The sequence below is a fragment of the Phyllobates terribilis genome, unplaced genomic scaffold (assembly GCF_046119375.1).
Source record: "Phyllobates terribilis strain yellow unplaced genomic scaffold, ASM4611937v1 Scaffold_5__5_contigs__length_657084704, whole genome shotgun sequence".
NCBI lineage: Eukaryota > Metazoa > Chordata > Amphibia > Anura > Dendrobatidae > Phyllobates > Phyllobates terribilis.
Genome location: NW_027362765.1, coordinates 265391295 through 265409824, shown reverse-complemented (window position 1 = coordinate 265409824; position 18530 = coordinate 265391295). Strand labels below are relative to the sequence as shown.

At 45.1% G+C, this 18530-nt stretch overlaps 1 protein-coding gene across 1 annotated transcript in view; it reads left to right on the top strand.

Moving 5' to 3' along the window:
* ANKFN1 (ankyrin repeat and fibronectin type III domain containing 1) overlaps window positions 1-18530 on the top strand; it is a 1224583-nt gene that overhangs the window by 586424 nt on the left and 619629 nt on the right. The window contains exons 6-7 of the mRNA XM_073684132.1: window positions 2689-2786; window positions 8120-8210. Coding sequence (XP_073540233.1) covers window positions 2689-2786; window positions 8120-8210 — 189 coding nt within the window. The remainder of the gene's footprint in view (window positions 1-2688; window positions 2787-8119; window positions 8211-18530) is intronic.

Below are 18530 nucleotides of genomic sequence, written 5' to 3'. Positions count from 1 at the left end.
TAATAATTATAATAGGGTCAGACATTTTATAATGGCAATGTGTCAGCTATATATGTTTGACCACCTTGACCTTGATTTTGATGTTGAAATTTTGCCGTAACATATTTAACTATTACTTTAGGTAATTTCAATTGATCGATATTGCTTGTTCAGTATTGGTTATGTTCATTAATTGGAGATGAATGTCTGATTTTATATGGACAAAATTCTATAAGCATGCTTAGTAACAGTATGATGGTACTTGTTTCCCTACTAACAATGATAACACAGCTACAGTATGATTGTAGATTCAATGGTAGGAAAAATATGTCATTTGTCCAAGCGTGGGCTGAAAAATAAGAATAGTGCCCAAGTTGCTAGTCCCTTACTATGGTCACTTTTTGTCCATTGTTGAAACTAATTGAGGAATGTAATACTTCTTCTGAACTGCTACTCAAAATCCCCTTGTTGAAATTGAAATTGATATCTGATCTTCAAGCAGGACATTATAGAGCAGGAGGAACTGATCAGATTGGTATTTTCTCTGGAAAAATATGCAATAAAATTTGCATTATATTAATTGAAATCCCTGGTGTTTGAATGCATGTGAGTCCAGTGCATGTGAGTCCTGGTGCATGTGAGTCCAGTGGGTGGTTGTATTTATTCATTCTCTGTATGCAGAGATAGGTGGAAAACTGAGCAGGACCGCCCACTGGACTCATATGCATGCAAACACCAGCAAATAAAATGTACAAAATTCAAGTTATATTAAAGCTTTTTCAAAAAAACCTTTGTTATTCTGTTCAGCTCTTCCTTCTTTATACCCTGCTGTCCACAGATTGGGCAGCATGTATGACGGGACAGGTTCCCTTATATGAAATTATACAGTTCTCCCACTAGGGGAAGCTTATTGAAGACAGATTTATATAGCTTATATTTTATGCTAAACATATTTTTTAAGATTTTTTTTCCCAGAAAATAATATGCATCAGCGTCTTTTTTTTTTATTAAAGAAAAAAATAGTCCATAAATGCTAGAGATGATTGAACGTTTTAAAACCTTAAATTCACCAGGTTTGACAAATGGTTCCAAAAATTTGAATCACAGGTTATTGATTCATAGTGAATTTCAATACTACAAATCCTCTAACTGCCTTGAAAAGATGTGTGTAACACTCTGATGCCTCTTAGAACTGTATTCAACCCATTTCAAGCTCTTTAACATCTATATAGCCTAAGTAATAACAAAATGACCTCACCATAAAGATGGATGGTTAACCAGTAGTAGCCAACAGATCATTTAAAAACACAATATACTGACAGAATTTTTATGTTTTTTTAAATTAAAATACTGTCCAAAAATTATCCCACTTAGTCATTTGCAATCAGGCAGATTGCTCTGTGCAGAACACTGACTCAAATTGAAGGCCTCAGCTTTTATACAGGCTATGATAATCCCTCCTGATTGACTATTCAATGTGATATGTTAGCTGCAATGTATTATGCAAGGAAGCTTGTGCAGTCATGCCTAAGTTTATGTATACCTTCTGTAGCTGATGCAATCTTCTCAAATGTGTAAATTGGCATTGGGCATTTTTTTGGGATTCACTCTAATCAGATTTCATTTGACACAAATAAGATTTGCATTGAATTAATTTTATTATGTCTAACAAACTTTCTTTAGAGAAAACAGACCTGACATCTGGTAAAAAGTGAGCAGTTTGCTCCCCTGAGCTCCCAATGCTCCCCTGAATTTTCCAATTTTTGATTTTTTAAAAATCCGCCATACAGACCAGAGCTCACAGGATTCTCTGAGCAAATGTCTTTAGGCTTCTCTGTGTTATTACCCGGTGTGCAATGCCTCCTTGGTAACGATTAAAAAAAATGTGCGTACAATAAAAAGTTCGATATCTCTAAAACAAAATTGCATATTGTAAAAAAGTAAAAAAAAAGAATATCAGGGCAGTAGCGGGAAGAAAACAATATATAAAATTAGCCACTTTTTAAATGGTGACGGGTCCTCTTTATGCTCGTCTGGATGAAAGAACATATGAAATTTATGGTGGTCATGTGAAGGGAATAAATGGGAGTTGTGTAATGGTAAAATAAGGCCCCAGCTCCTATAAAAGCCTTTTTAACATTTGGTTTATAAGGAATCTGTCATCAGGATCAGCCCTTCTAATCCGTCTATATGGGCATGTAAGTTATATGGAGGCAGAATAAAATGATATCTTGATATCTGCAATCTGATGTTTTATTCCAGAGAAATCCACATTTTTCTTAATATGTAAATGAGCTGTTATGATTTATGGTCCGGACATGGATCTCTCTGAGAATCTATCTCCAGAGCTTACCTTAAATGAAAGGGGGCATTACCAGTGTGAGTCATGTAATGACTGACAGTCTGCCCTCCTTTCATTTAAAATTAAATCTGCACGCAGATTCTAGGGGAGATCTTTGTCTGGCCCATAGATCTTAACAGCTCATTTACATCTTAAGAAAACATGGATTTCTCTGGAATAAGACATTGGGTCGCAGATATCAAGGTGTTATTTTATTCACCTTTTTATGACCTGCATGCCCATTTAAACGGCCCATAAAAACGAGGGTTGATACTGACAGATTCCCTTTAATTTCATATATATGTGAATTTTCTGTAAATTATTTGATTTCCAAATTCCCTAATTTATTTATCTCCTGTTTCTTGCAGTTGAGTGGAGCACCTCGGCTGATTTCTGTCCATTGGCCGGTGAAGTCCTTGTAGATAATCTGCAGTCTTTGAAGTACACAATTCCAGGCCTCACTATGGTAAATTTCAGGTCACTCTAAATCTGTCCACAGTCTATTTACCTTGTATTTCTATTCGCATCAGTTCTTACAATACACTTTCCTTTGAGAAACGTGTTACATTGTATACCTTACTTGTCATGTCGGGATTCTGTTACCAGATGGCAATTGTCAATTAGCATGAAGCATTTTGAACCTTTACGCACACACTTGCAGATCAGGAACATTCTTGTGTCACTGCTCTGTGGATAACAGCATAATCTTCATCAGAATAAAATATGTCAATCCCTCTGAAGAAAATAGCAGTGACTGATGAGTAGAATAACACATGTGTATTTACCCCAGAGCTTCAGAAATTCCCTGTGCATTATGACTGTGAAATAGATATAGCTCCTGCTTATCAGAATTTTTTTTCTGGTGTTCCTCCACTCTCTTAGCATTCTTATGGGACTTTTGTACTCAGTCATGGTAATCATCTCCTCAATGTGTCCTGATTTCCTTTATTCCCCTAATAACTACTAATACACTTATTTCTAAAGGTCTTATTTTAGAGCATTTTTTTTAGCATAGTGCCTAGTAATAGTGCCTTCATACAGTGCCCAGCTGTCTTCTGGGCCAATTGTTATGTATGCAGATCTAAATGAGTACTTTGTTTGTAATACAAATCCTGATCTGACATTGGGTCTGATCACCCAAACTAACAGCATCATAAAAAAAGAACCTATTATGCTGTAAGGTCACGTCAGGTTGAGATTTGCCATCATGGGCTCAGAAATGCACCAGTACTACACACTGTCTGCAAATCATAATACATAAGAATAATTGTATTTTTTGGGTAAAATGTGAGAAGATAGAGCAAAGAATGTCCTTTGATGCTCATGTACATGGCTTTGTTACAGCTATGTCTTGAAAATCTTTGTGGTGTACTGAGAAGTAGTTCATCTACCATTGATTTCTGTCGGCATGCACAATTTCATGAAGAGAAATACAGAGAATTTGATAACAAATTCCAAATGGAACTTTCAGAAAAAGAATTGTGGTGTTAGGTGCGATTTTAAGGAGCAACTCTCTTCTAGAAATACCATCACTTGGAACAACATCACTTGGAAGTTCTTCTAAAATAACTAAATTTAAGATTTTTTGGCACACTTGCTAACTCTTTCAGAATGAGGGCTTCAAGAAAAAAAAAAGACCTCCTGGATTTCGGAAGATTTGGCTACTCTCTCAGGCTCAGCCATATATACTCATGAAACCTCCTGCAAGGCATTGCCTCCAGAAGGTTTTTCCATGAAGTAGTGGTGGGTTGAGACCAGAAAAGAGGACATTGCTAGGACAAAAAACATTTTCAGAAAATGCTGGTGTGCATGTTGTCAAATAAATTCTATGATAATCTGAAGTTTAGACTTTTATTGCAGACTTAATTTGGCCCTAAAAAGAAGTTGTATTCACAATGGATAGAAATGCTAAATATTTCAAACAATGAAAAAGACTAAACATGAAACTGAAAAGCCCTATTGGTGCTGAAAATCCTAAAGGGTTTCTGAATTGTGACATGTAAATTACAGGATGTCATATCACATAAGTTTGTAAATGCACTCCTCAACATTAAAAATGCAATACCAACAAAGAAAAATCATGGAGTTATGGAAATCAAAGGATCAATACTCATGTTAATTACAGTTGAAACCAGAAGTTTACATACACTATATAAAAAGACACATATGCATGTTTTTCTCAATTTCTGACATGAAATCAGAATAAACCTTTCCCGTTTTATGTCAATTAGGATTACCATAATTTTTAATATTTGCCAAATGCCAGAATAATGAGAGCGAGAGAATGTTTTAAGGCATTTTTATTACTTACTGCAAAGTCAAAAGTTTACAAACACTAAGATTTCTATGCCTTTAAACAACTCTCGACTGCTCATATGATGATTTCATGTGTGTGGAAGCTTCTGATAGTTTTTTGGCAACATATAAGTTAATTAGAGACACACCTGTGGATGTATTTTAATGCACATGTGAAACACACTGCTTCTTTGTGTAGCATCATGGGAAAGTCTAAAGAAATCAGCCAAGATATCAGGAAGAGAATTGTGGACTTGCACAAGTCTGGCTCATCTTTGGGTACAATTTCAAGATACCTGAAGGTGCCTCGTACATCTGTACAAACAATTATATGCAAGTACAAGCAAGATGCAAATGTCCAGCCATCATACCACTCAGGAAGGAGATGGGTTCTGTGTCCCAGAAATGAACGTGCTTTGGACATGTACAAATCAACCCAAGGACAAAGGCAAAAGACCTTGTAAAGATAATGGCGGAAGCTGGTAAGATTGTGTCAATAACCACAGTGAAACGAGTACTGTAAGCCATTACTCCAAAAGAAACATAAAAAAGCCAGATTAATGTTTGCAAATGCACACAGGAACCAAGACCTTAATTTTTGGAGACATGTCCTGTGGTCTAATGAAACTAAAATTTAATGTTTCGGGCATAATGACCATCGTTACGTTTGGAGGAAAAAGGGAGGAGCTTGAAAGCCTAAGAAGACTATTCCAACTGTAAAATATGGGGGTGGCAGCATCATGTTGTGGGGTTGTTTTGCTGCAGGAGGTACTGGTGCACTTCACAAAATAGATGGCATCATGAGAACCAAAGTTTATGTGGCAAAACTGAAGCAACATTTCAGGACATCAGCCAGAAAGTTAAAGCTTGGGCGGCCTAGAAACCTGGATCAGTTACACCAGTTGGGCCCAAATTCCAACCAATACCTATCCTGGTATGCATGGCACCCCTCATCCCTGTCCTGGTATGCATGGCACCCCTAATCCCTGTCCTGGTATGCATGGCACCCTCATCCCTATCCTGGTATGCATGGCACCCCTAATCACTAACCTGGTATGCATGGAACCCCTAATCCCTATCCTGGTATGCATGGCACAGCAATCCCCATCCTGGTATGCATGGCACAGCAATCCTCATCCTGGTATGCATGGCACCCCTCATCCCTATCCTGGTATGCATGGCACCCCTAATCCCTATCCTGGTATGCATGGCACAGCAATCCCCATCCAGGTATGCATGGCACAGCAATTCCCATCCTGGTATGCATGGCACCCCTCATCCTTGTCCTGATATGCATGGCCCCATCATCCCTGCCCTGGTATGCATGGCACCCCTCATTCCTATCCTGATATGCATGGCCCCATCATCTCTGTCCTGGTATGCATGGCACCCCTCATCCATATCCTGATATGTATGGCACCCCTCATCCCTGTCCTGGCATGCATGGCACCCCTAATCCCTATCCTGGTATGTATGGCATCCCTAATCCCCATCCTGGTATGCATGGCACCCATCATCCCTATCCTGGTATGCATGGCACCCCTCATCCCTATCCTTGTATGCATGGCACCCCTCATCCCTGTCCTGGTATGCATGGCACCCCTCATCCCTGTCCTGCTATGCATGGCACCCCTCATCCCTATCCTGGTATGCATGGCACCTCTCATCCCTGTCCTGGTATGCATGGCACCCCTCAACCCTGTCCTGGTATGCATGGCACCCCTCATCCCTATCCTGGTATGCATGGCACCCCTAATCCCTATCCTGGTATGCATGGCACCCCTCATCCCTATCCTGGTATGCATGGCACAGCAATCCCCATTCTGGTATGCATGGCACAGCAATCCTCATCCTGGTATGCATGGCACCCCTCATCCCTATCCTGGTATGCATGGCACCCCTAATCCCTATCCTGGTATGCATGGCACAGCAATCCTCATTCTGGTATGCATTGCACAGCAATCCCCATCCTGGTATGCATGGCACCCCTCATCCCTGTCCTGATATGCATGGCCCCATCATCCCTGTCCTGGTATGCATGGCACACCTCATCCCTATCCTGATATGCATGGCCCCATCATCCCTGTCCTGGTATGCATGGCACCCCTCATCCCTATCCTGATATGTATGGCACCCCTCATCCCTATCCTGGTATGTATGGCACCCCTAATCCCCATCCTGGTATGTATGGCACCCCTAATACCTATCCTGGTATGCATGGTCCCCCTAATCCCCATCATGCTGCACATAAAAAAAATAATAAACACTCCTACTCACCTTTCTTCTCTATTCCAGCGCTGCGTCCTGTCTGCCTGCAATGATCTCTCCATGTGAGCCGCACATGACGTCACTGCCATGCGCGGCTCACATGGAGAGATCAGCTGCCGGAAGTCACTGCTCCCCACGCCGGGACTGTGTGTGCGGGGAGCAGTGACTTCACTCTCCTTTATAGCCGGCACACAGCGTAGCCACGCTGGGGCTCCTGCTGCTGCCGGGCTATCTCGTGTGCCCGCTTATTAAAGGGTATGAATATTCACCCCCTCCCCGAAGAGAGAGAGGTTGAATATTCATGCCCTTTAAAAGTGGGCACAGGCAATTCCGGCAGCAGCAGGAGCCACAGCGTGGCTACACTGTGTGCTGCTATTAAGGAGCATACTCCTGGGCAGGGGGAGCAGTGAATATTCATTTTCTTTAGCTGCGGGGACAGTGTAGGCTGCAGCAGGCGTCTGCTGCCTCCTGTGCCCCGCTCCTCCGCCGCTACCGCTCCCCCCACACCCCACATATATATACACCCACCCCAACATTCGGACTATAAGACGCACCCTCCATTTTCCTCCAAAATTTTTGAGGAAAAAAGTGTGTCTTATAGTCCGAAAAATACGGTATGTGTTTTTTTATATATAGTGTATCTAAACTTCTGGTTTCAACTGTATATGCAAAAGATGAAAAAATGGAAACAAAATTTCCAAACCTTCTCGGTTTATTCAGTATCAAGTATGAGTACCAGAAATACGTGCACTTACACGCCTTGACAAGCTATTAATAAGAGTATTAGTGGTCGTCTGAAGAATATCCTGCTACGCTGATTGCACTTGGGCATGTAAATCATCAAGATCCTCTGCTGTTAGCTCCATTTGAAGGGACCAATGACGTCCCAGATGTGCGCCATTGGAGACTATTCCAGAGACCCTGCAGGCCATTGTAGTGCATGTGGCCTGGCGTTGTCGTGTTGAAAAACGTATCCTTAAACACTTTGGATAAATGGCCATATCTCTGGTTCTACACTTGATCCATTCTGTATCGCCAGTGAAATTTTATGTCATATACCATACCATTTATTCAGTATAAATATACATTGTTCAGATTTTACATATTAAATATATTATGAGAAGATGATAATTATTTATTTTGTTATAAATAGTATTATTTATATGATCATTCTTTGGTCAACTGCCGAAATTTAATGATATTATTTTTAACATTTTTTTCTCATTTACTTGATAGGGTACAGAGTATTATGCTAGAGTTTCTGCTTATAACATGAAGGGATGGGGAGCTGATGAAATTTCAAACCCCCCTTGTGCAGCACCTTCAAGTAAGTTGACCATTTACTAATCATTATAAGCCTACTATCACACTGACCTTTGAAGAATGTCAACCAGGCCCGGACTGGCTGTCTTCCCAACCGAGCAGATTCCCAGAGGGCTGCAGCACTCAATTATATGGGAGGCCACCAGCCCTGTTTTTTAGTTGCTGGCCCTTTACACTTTCAGCACACTGCCACTGTGTGCGTGTGCATGCACACACAATGCCACTGCAGTTCACACAGCTCCATTGCCAGCGTCAGGATATTTTTTTGTTGGTAAAGTTTGTGCTCTGCTCTTCATTCCCCGGTGTGGTGGTGTCATGGAAATGCAACAGTCTCTGTGTATCCTGTTATGCATATAAAGCAGTCTCAGTGTATATTTTTTTATATATACAGCATAATAAGGTATATATTAAGCTTGAGGTTAGGCAGACACCAAAGCATAGATCAGCCTTTCAATGTTTTGGTAAAGCAGAGTGAAGCACCATTGGCTTTTGTGTCTTGCAGGGCCTTTTGGTTTGTGGGGCTGCAGTGTAGGTTGAATACGAGTTGGGAAGGGCTTACCATAGATCATATGCTTGTGCACTTTTTTAGCACTTTGCTAATAGTAATTAATAACTTTCTTCCCTTTTTTAGAAGAAAAATATATATTTTGTTCTGGCTCTTCTTATCCATGCTTGATAAAGTTGTGATGTTTCATAAGAATACGGTTCACAGAAAGTGCAACAAAAAATACGAAAAAGTAGAAAAATGTTTTTGACAGTTGGACATGTGACATGGAATCTGACAGCATGCTAATCCATAGCCTGAAGACTTAATAAGTCTTTAGACGTTCACAGGACACATAAAGCCTTTCCTGCCAAACTATGTACATCACTGATACCTCTTCAGTAGTCATTAGTGTCTAGAGAAACGAACACAATAACATATTCTCTTTTTATGTACACATGTTACACAACAGACCATGTAGTCAATCTCTTCATGACACAAGTGACGTTATCCTTAAGATTTCTCTACATACAGGATTAACCTCACACTGGGTCTACACTTATCTCAACAGCTTAATTATTCAGTGTTCTCTATGACATCATGAGATTGGCGTCGAGCAGACTTTGTAACTTACACCTATAACCTGATGCAGAAGATACTTATTGGACTCCTTTTTTCCCTATATTGTTTTTTTATGCACTTTATTGAAACTGCATTCTATTATTTTGGAGGTATTGTCTGGGTCTTATGCATTATGACATATATCATAGTATTAGGATTCATTTGGAGACAAGCATTTGTATTGCATGAAATATTCATAATTATCAGGTCAGTATATGTGTGATATCCTGAGCGCAGGGGCACCCAGTACACCGGGCATGGGTCGGATCCTTTCTTACTATTACATGTTTTTTTTTGTGGCTGTGCCTGGTGCCGGGTGCACAGTAAAAATAATAGGCACATGGCTATGGGTGTGCGGGGAGTCAACTCTGCTTTTACTGTTCCCTCTCTTTGTGTGGTGGTAACGGTAGCATTCTCTGTGATGTTGGTGTGGAGGGTAACAGGAAAGTCAGGAGGCAGATGTACTTTAAAAACAGAAGAAACTTTTACTGTAAATATTCAGCCTTAAAAAGGATCACAACCAAAAAGAAGGATTACAGCCATAGGATGGTACAACATAACCATGTGCAGATGACAAAGTTCCTCAGACAGGTGTAAGGGGGAAGACCGGGGTGTAAGTACTTTCAGAACAAGGGATCCGGAACTGCCGGGGCCGTGCCTCTTGTTGCAGGGGGAAGACAGACTGCGAGACAGGAGTCAGGTGACCGGGAAGCTGGGGGTGTGTCCAGTGAGAGAGCTGAGGAGTCAGATGACCGGGTAGCTGAGCTGGTGTCTAGGAAGAGGGTGGAAAAGGAGTGTTTGCGCGGGAAAAGCGGCAGTGGACAGTGGGAGTCAAGCCCGACTAGAGGGAGAAGAGACGCAGGATCCCTGGAGCCGAGCAAGTGAGGTGCACTGTTATGGACTAGGGGCTCAGCGGATCAAACTGGAGACCGCCCGCTGCCGCCAGAATATGGAGCATTGTTTAGGCGGGGAAGCCGGAAGAAAGCAATACCAGCACCAGCCGGCAACTGCCTTGTGAGGAGCAAGAGTCAGCTATGTGTAAAAACTGCCAATTACAACCGTGTCGACTCTGCTACATCTAGCCCAACTGTGGATTGTCAGTTATAGCATATTACCTGCTACTTCCCTTGTTGTCCCCATATTTTCCCTGTTACTCCCTGCATGGAGATTGACCCTGTTACAGTAAATCCCCCTTGTTTATTAACCCTGTACTGGCTGCTCTGTGTTTCAGTGTCACTGCATCTAAATTACCTGTGTTTCATTTGGTGTAGTCGGCAGGATGCAGTCTTTAGACACAGACACTGCAGATCAGTCCATCCTGGGAGCCCCAAGATCTAGCTTGCCGCTGGGGGCCATTCTCAGCAATCTCCCAAAGTTCACTGGGGACAATATGATGCTGTGGGACTGGGTTGAGAGAATTAGGAGTATGTTACGTATGCATCCGATGACTCCAGCTATGCAAGCCGAAATAGCCTTACTGGCCCTGGACGGCGAGGCCCGACAATCCGTGATGTACCGCCCTCCCCATGACCGGGATACTGTAGAAAAAGTGGTGCGGATATTGGAGGAGATGCATGGGGATCCCACCAGTGCAGCAGGAGGGGGAGACTGTGACACAATATGTTAATGCATTACAGAGGGTGCATGCCTATATCACTAGAAAAGACGACATGGGGAATTTGGGAATGGGCCCCCCTGACGTGATCTTAAGGGACCAATTTGTGGCAGGCCTCAGGGATGTGCAGCTGAAGCAGGCCTTGCGGGAGCGCCTGAGCGCTAACCCACGTATGACTTTTCTAGAAGTGGGGGCGGAGGCACGTGTGAGAGAGAAGGAGATGGGGTGATGGCCCTGGCAGGGATGGTCCGGAGTAACGAGGTACCCACCCCGCCTGCAGCTGAACCGGAATGGGCTCGAGAGATGCGAAAGGAGATACAGGAGATGCGGGATGAATGGTCCAGGCTCAAGAAGACCCCTGCAGCGACACCAGAGATACCCAGATCGATTGCCCCAGTTAGGGAAAGAATTGAATTCAGGCCCCGCCCCACAGGACTGTTCCATAAAGTAGTGAGGCAGCCCTACACAGACAGAGACACGATCTGCTGGAAGTGTGGAGGCTTCAGGACATTATGCCAGGGGCTGTGCTAGCCGAGGGCGGCCCCTGTCGCGGCAGCCGTTAAACTAGCGGGCTCCGTGTTTGGGGGAAACAGCCTGGAGCCTAAGGAAGGGGAAAGAAAAAGAGGAAGTCCCAAGGACCTAGTTTCCACCAGCCCGACTGTCTGGGCCGAAATGAGCGGTCGGGCTGTTCACTGCCTGATTGACACGGGATCCCAGGTGACTACGATGACAGAAGCCTACTTTCAACAGCGATTTCCAGAGATAGCGTGGCCTGAATGGGGACCAGTAATTAGACTCACGGCAGCTAATCAATTACCCATCCCGGTCGCAGGGGTGGTGTGGATGAAGATCCGAGTGTGTGGAAAAGATGTGGGAAAAAAAGGGCTCGTCTTGGTCGCAGGGGGAACCGGAAGTGGACCCTCGGTGACCCTCGGAATGAATGTGCTGAAAGAGATCGGGCAAATCCTGATTAGTGAGCTGAAGGAGATTCCTCTAGACCAGTGGGACCCACGAACCCCCCAAAGGAGGGTTTTTCAACAATTAATCCGAGCCGCCCAGGCTCAGGAGACGTCGAGTGAAGGGAAGGTCCTGGGGAAAGTAATAGTACCAGCAGCTACGGCACTCACCTTACCGCCAGGACAAACTGTACTCACGTTACCCGTACGGGCCTGCACACCTCTTGAGGGGGTCGAAGTACAGATAGAACCAACATCGATCGACAAAGTACCCCCAGACTCCTGGTGGCTCGGACACTGGCCACCGTCCAGGGTGGCAATGTTATTGTGCGGTGCGTTAATCTGAGGGAAGGTGATCTCACACTCCCTCCCAGGGCGGAAATAGCCCAGATTCTGGGAATGCCAGAGAAGTTGGTGCAACCTGATGCAGTACAGCTGTCCGCTGTACGAGGAGACCCCTGGAGTCTGGCGGTCACCGTGTCGCCGGAATCCTACCGTGCTGGTGCGAAGGGTGGACGAAGAATCCTAGAATGAATGCGGGCTGAATTGACGAGACTTTCACCTCGACAGGTGCAGCAGGTTGAGGAGGTACTGGAGTGGTACCAGGAAGTCTTTGCTCGCCATGAGGATGATTTTGGTTGCACCGAAGCCATTACCCACGAGATTCCCACGGGGAGCGCTGCCCCAGTGCAGGAGAGATACTGCCAGATACCTCCTCAGATGTATAAAGAGGTTAAGGAGATGCTAGCCCATATGTTACAAAATGGTGTGATAAGGGAGAGTCAGAGTCCGTGGGCAGCCCCGATTGTCCTGGTCTGGAAGAAAGATGGGACCTTGCTGTTCTGTGTGGACTATAGACGACTGAATGCCTGTACAGTATGAGACTCTTACCCACTACCCCGAATCGAAGAGTCTCTGTCGGCCTTAGGGAAGGCAAGATACTTCTCCTCCTTGGATCTGGCCAGCGGGTACTGGCAGATGCCCGTGGCCGAACATGACCGTGCGAAGACGTCGTTCATATTAACCATGGGACTGTTTGAGTTCAATCGGATGCCCTTCGGCCTGACTAACGCCCCTGGGACGTTCCAGCATCTGATGGAGAGGTGCCTGGGCAATTTGAACTTCGAGGCGACACTGATTTATCTTGACGACATAATTGTCTATGCCGCCACCTTCGAGGAGCACCTCCAGTGACTGGAGCAAGTACTGAGCCGCCTACAGAGTCATGGTCTAAAGGTGAAGCCCCAGAAGTGCCACCTGTTCAGCAAGCAGATCGAATATCTCGGTCATACTGTGTCCTGTGAAGGAGTCAGGCCCACAAGGGAAAAGGTGGCCGCCGCACAGGAGTGGCCTACCCCGAAGACAGTGAAGGACGTTCGGGCCTTCCTGGGACTAGCCGGGTACTACCGAAGATTCGTGAAGAACTTCACCCGCATAGCCAACCCATTGCTGGAGCTACTCAAGGGAGTGCCAGCAGGCTTCAAGAATAAGTCGATTCGGTGGGAAAGCAGCCAGGAAGAGGCCTTCCGCGCCCTAAAAATGGCCTTGACCGAGGCCCCAATACTTGCCTATGCGGATTTCTCCCAACCATTCATACTCCACACTGATGGGAGCCTACATGGTCTGGGAGCCGTGTTATCCCAAGTACAGGAGGAGAAAGAGCGCGTGATTGTGTATGCCAGTCACTCCCTTCACGACTCCGAGAGGAACCCAGATAATTATAGCTCTTTGAAATTAGAGTTGCTGGCTCTGGTTTGGGCAATGACCGAGAAGTTTGCAGAGCATTTGTCCGGGTCCGAAGTACTGGTGAGAACATATAACAACCCGTTGGCTCACCTGGAGAATGCGAAGTTGGGGGCCCTGGAGCAGCAGTGGGTGGCCCGCATGGCCAGGTACCGGTATAAAATCGCCTACCGGTCTAAGGCAGAGAATACTCATGCCGACAGCCTCTCCACAGTGACATATGAATGGCCTGATCATGACCACGATGAAGATTTGGAGGCAGATGAGTAGAGATGAGCGGTGTTCGACTAGAACTGTTCGCCAATCTCAAATTCGAGCTGTTTTGGGTGGTGTTCGAGTTGTTCGACGAACCCGAACGATTTGCAAAAAATTCGGCTGTTCGAGGTTATGTTCGATAACTGTTCGTGCACCAAAAGCGTGTCCTGCATGTCTGGCGCTATTTAGAGCACCAATCATGCAGGGATTGTCTGCCACTCACTGTAATGCCACAGCCATGGTGGTTGTGGCATTACAGTGATTGCCCAAATCGATGGGAACAGTGCCAACAGTGAAACATGAAAAGCCGGCAATTCAGCAGCGGCATACACCTGTACCCGACAATTTAGAACCGAAAGAATAGAGCTTCACACATAGATTAGATAGATATAAACATGTCAGACACATATATACGAAGTACAGTGAAAGTGCTGCTTACTGTACTTGTCATTTAGCGTAAAGGATTTATCAAAAAAAATAATAGTGTTTTCAGGCACCGTCTCTTTAAAAAAGCCGGCCGGCAATTCAGCAGCGGTACCCGACAATTTAGAATAGAAGGAATAGAGAATCACACATAGATTAGATAGATAGAAACATGTCAGTCACATATATAAGAAGTGCAGTGACAGTGTTGATTACTGTACTTGTCATTTAGTGTAAAGGATTTATTTAAAAAAATAATAGTGTTTTCATGCACTGTCTCTTTAAAAAAGCCGGCCGGCAATTCAGCAGCGGTACCCGACAATTTATAACAGACAGAATAGAGCTTCACACATAGATTAGATAGATAGAAACATGTCAGTCACATATATATGAAGTACAGTGATAGTGTTGGTTACTGTACTTGTCATTTAGTATTAAAATAAAGGATTTATTATTAAAAAAATTGGCGTGGGGTTCCCCTTAATTTTAGGCTCTAGCGGAGGTTAAGCAGACGGCTGGGGCAGATGTTTGAAGCCTGGGAAGGGGGTAATACCCACGGAGCTTCCCAGGCTACTAATATCAGCCCCCAGCTGAATACATAGCCTTTACTAGCTATTAAAATGGGGGACCCCCCAAAAAAAATGACGTGGGGTCCCCCCTAATTTAATAGCTAGCAAAGGCTAGGCAGACAGCTGGGGGCTGATATTAATAGCCCAGGAAGGGAGCCATGAATATTGGCCCCCTCCCAGGCTAGAAACACCAGCCGTCAGCCGCCCCAGAAATGGCGCATCCATAGGATGCGCCAATTCTGGCACTTAGCCTCGCTCTTCCACGCTGCCCTGGTGCGGTGGCAGGGGGTAATAGGGTTGGGGTTGATGTCAGCTTATAATGCCAGCTGACATCAAGCCCAGGTTAGTAATGGAGAGGCGTCTATAAGACACCCCCATTACTAACCCCATAGTCAAAGTTAAAAAAAACACAAACACCCAGAATAAAGTCCTTTAATTGAAATAAAGACACAATCCTTTATTGTTCTAAATTAAACCATACTTACCGTCACGCCCATTCCAGCTGAAGCCAACGATCTCCTGCAATAAAAGAAAAATAATAAAGCAACCTCATCCTTACCTTTCCATGGTTCCCACGACAGCTTCAGCTCTGCTACATCGAGATGAAAGGCTGGACCGCAGCAGAACGCTGCCATCCAGCCTCTCATCCCGCAGACACTGAGAAGCGCAGGCTTGCTTGCGCTGCTCAGCGTCTCTCTGTGACGACATCCAGATGAGCCGAGTTCATGTCCAATGAACTCATCTCACCTCATGCACGTCACTGACAGCGTGGGAAAATTCTCAAGCTGAAGCGGTGAGTGCAGGAGAATTCTCCCACGCTGTCAGTGACGTGCATAAGGTGAGCTCATGTCCAATGAACTCAGCTCACCTCCTGCACGTCACTGACAGCGTGGGAGAATTCTCCTGCACTCAGCGCTTCAGCGTGAGAATTCTCCCGCTGAAGCGCTGAGTGCAGGAGAATTTTCCCACGCTGTCAGTGACGTGCATAAGGTGAGCTCATGTCCAATGAACTCAGCTCACCTCCTGCACGTCACTGACAGCGTGGGAGAATTCTCCTGCACTCAGCGCTTCAGTGTGAGAATTCTCCCACGCTGAAGCGCTGAGTGCAGGAGAATTTTCCCACGCTGTCAGTGACGTGCATGAGGTGAGCCGAGTTCATTGGACATTAACTCGGCTCATCTGGATGCCCTCACAGAGAGACACTGTGGAGCGCAAGCAAGCCTGCGCTTCTCAGTGTCTGCGGGATGACAGGCTGGATGGCAGCGTTCTGCTGCGGTCCAGCCTGTCATCTCGATGTAGCAGAGCTGAAGCTGTCATGGGAACCATGGAAAGGTAAGGATGATGTTGCTTTATTATTTTTCTTTTATTTCAGGAGATCGTTGGCTTCAGCTGGAATGGGCGTGATGGTAAGTATGGTTTAATTTAGAACAATAAAGAATTGTGTGTTTATTTCAATTAAAGGACTTTTTTCTGGGTGTTGTGTTTTTTTTAAATACTTTACTAGAAATTCATGGTGGTCATGTCTAATATTGGCGTGACCCCATGAATTTCGGGCTTAGGGCCAGCTGATAATGCCAAGCTGGCCCTAACCCCTTTATTACCCAGTGAGCCACCGCATCAGGGCCCTGGATGAGTTGGGTACAGCGCCAGAAGATGACGCTTCTATGAACGCGCCATTTTCCGGGGTGGCTGCGGACTGCAATTTGCAGCGGGGGTGGCCCAGAAAGCTTGGGCCTCCCTGCGCTGCGGATTCCAGCCCCCAGCTGCCTAGTTGTACCTGGCTGGACACAAAAACAGGGCGAAGCCCCACGTCAATTTTCTTTAAATTATTTCATGAAATAATTAAGAAAAAAAGGGCTTCCCTATATTGTTGTGTCCGGCCAGGTACAAATAGGCAGCTGGTGGTTGGGGGCAGCCCGTTCCTGCCTGCTGTACCTGGCTGGACACAAATATAGTGCGAAGCCCCACGTCAATTTTTTTTTAATTATTTCATGAATTTCCTGAAATAATTAAAAAAAATTGAAGTGGGGCTTCGCACTATATTTGTGTCCAGCCAGGTACAGCAGGCAGGAACGGGCTGCCCCCAACCACCAGCTGACTATTTGTACCTGGCCGGACACAACAATATAGGGAAGCCCTTTTTTTCTTAATTATTTCATGAATTTCATGAAATAATTAAAAAAAATTGAAGTGGGGCTTCGCACTATATTTGTGTCCAGCCAGGTACAGCAGGCAGGAACGGGCTGCCCCCATCCACCAGCTGCCTATTTGTACCTGGCCGGACACAACAATATAGGGAAGCCCTTTTTTTCTTAATTATTTCATGAATTTCATGAAATAATTAAAAAAAATTGAAGTGGGGCTTCGCACTATATTTGTGTCCAGCCAGGTACAGCAGGCAGGAACGGGCTGCCCCCATCCACCAGCTGCCTATTTGTACCTGGCCGGACACAACAATATAGGGAAGGCCTTTTTTTCTTAATTATTTCATGAATTTCATGAAATAATTAAAAAAAATTGAAGTGGGGCTTCGCACTATATTTGTGTCCAGCCAGGTACAGCAGGCAGGAACGGGCTGCCCCCAACCACCAGCTGCCTATTTGTACCTGGCCGGACACAACAATATAGGGAAGGCCTTTTTTTCTTAATTATTTCATGAATTTCATGAAATAATTAAAAAAAAAGTACATGGGGCTTCGCCCTATTTTTGTGTCCAGCCAGGTACAACTAGGCAGCTGGGGGCTGGAATCTGCAGCGCAGGGAGGCCCAAGCTTTCTGGGCCCCCCCCCGCTACAAATTGCAGTCCGCAGCCACCCCGGAAAATGGCGCGTTCATAGAAGCGCCATCTTCTGGCGCTGTACCCAACTCATCCAGGGCCCTGGTGCGGTGGCTCACTGGGTAATAAAGGGGTTAGGGCCAGCTTGGTATTATCAGCTGGCCCCAAGCCCAAAATTCATGGGGTCACGCCAGTATTAGACATGACCGCCATGAATTTCTAGTAAAGTATTTAAAAAAAACACAACACCCAGAATAAAGTCCTTTAATTGAAATAAAGACACAATACTTTATTGTTCTAAATTAAACCATACTTACCATCACACCCATTCCAGCTGAAGCCAACGATCTCCTGCAATAAAAGAAAAATAATAAACCAACCTCATCCTTACCTTTCCATGGTTCCCACGACAGCTTCAGCTCTGCTACATCGAGATGACTGGCTGGACCGCAGCAGAACGCTGCCATCCAGTCTGTCATCCCGCAGACACTGAGAAGCGCAGGCATGCTTGCGCTCCTCACTGTCTCGCTGTGACGGCATCCAGATGAGCCGAGGTCATGTCCAATGAACTCGGCTCACCTCATGCACGTCACTGACAGCGTGGGAAAATTCTCACGCTGAAGTGCTGAGTGCAGGAGAATTCTCCCACGCTGTCAGTGATGTGCATGAGGTGAGCTCATGTCCAATGAACTCAGCTCACCTCCTGCACGTCACTGACAGCGTGGGAAAATTCTCCTGCAATCAGCGCTTCAGCGTGAGAATTTTCCCACGCTGTCAGTGACGTGCATGAGGTGAGCCGAGTTCATTGGACATGAACTCGGCTCATCTGGATGTCGTCACAGAGAGACGCTGAGCAGCGCAAGCAAGCCTGCGCTTCTCAGT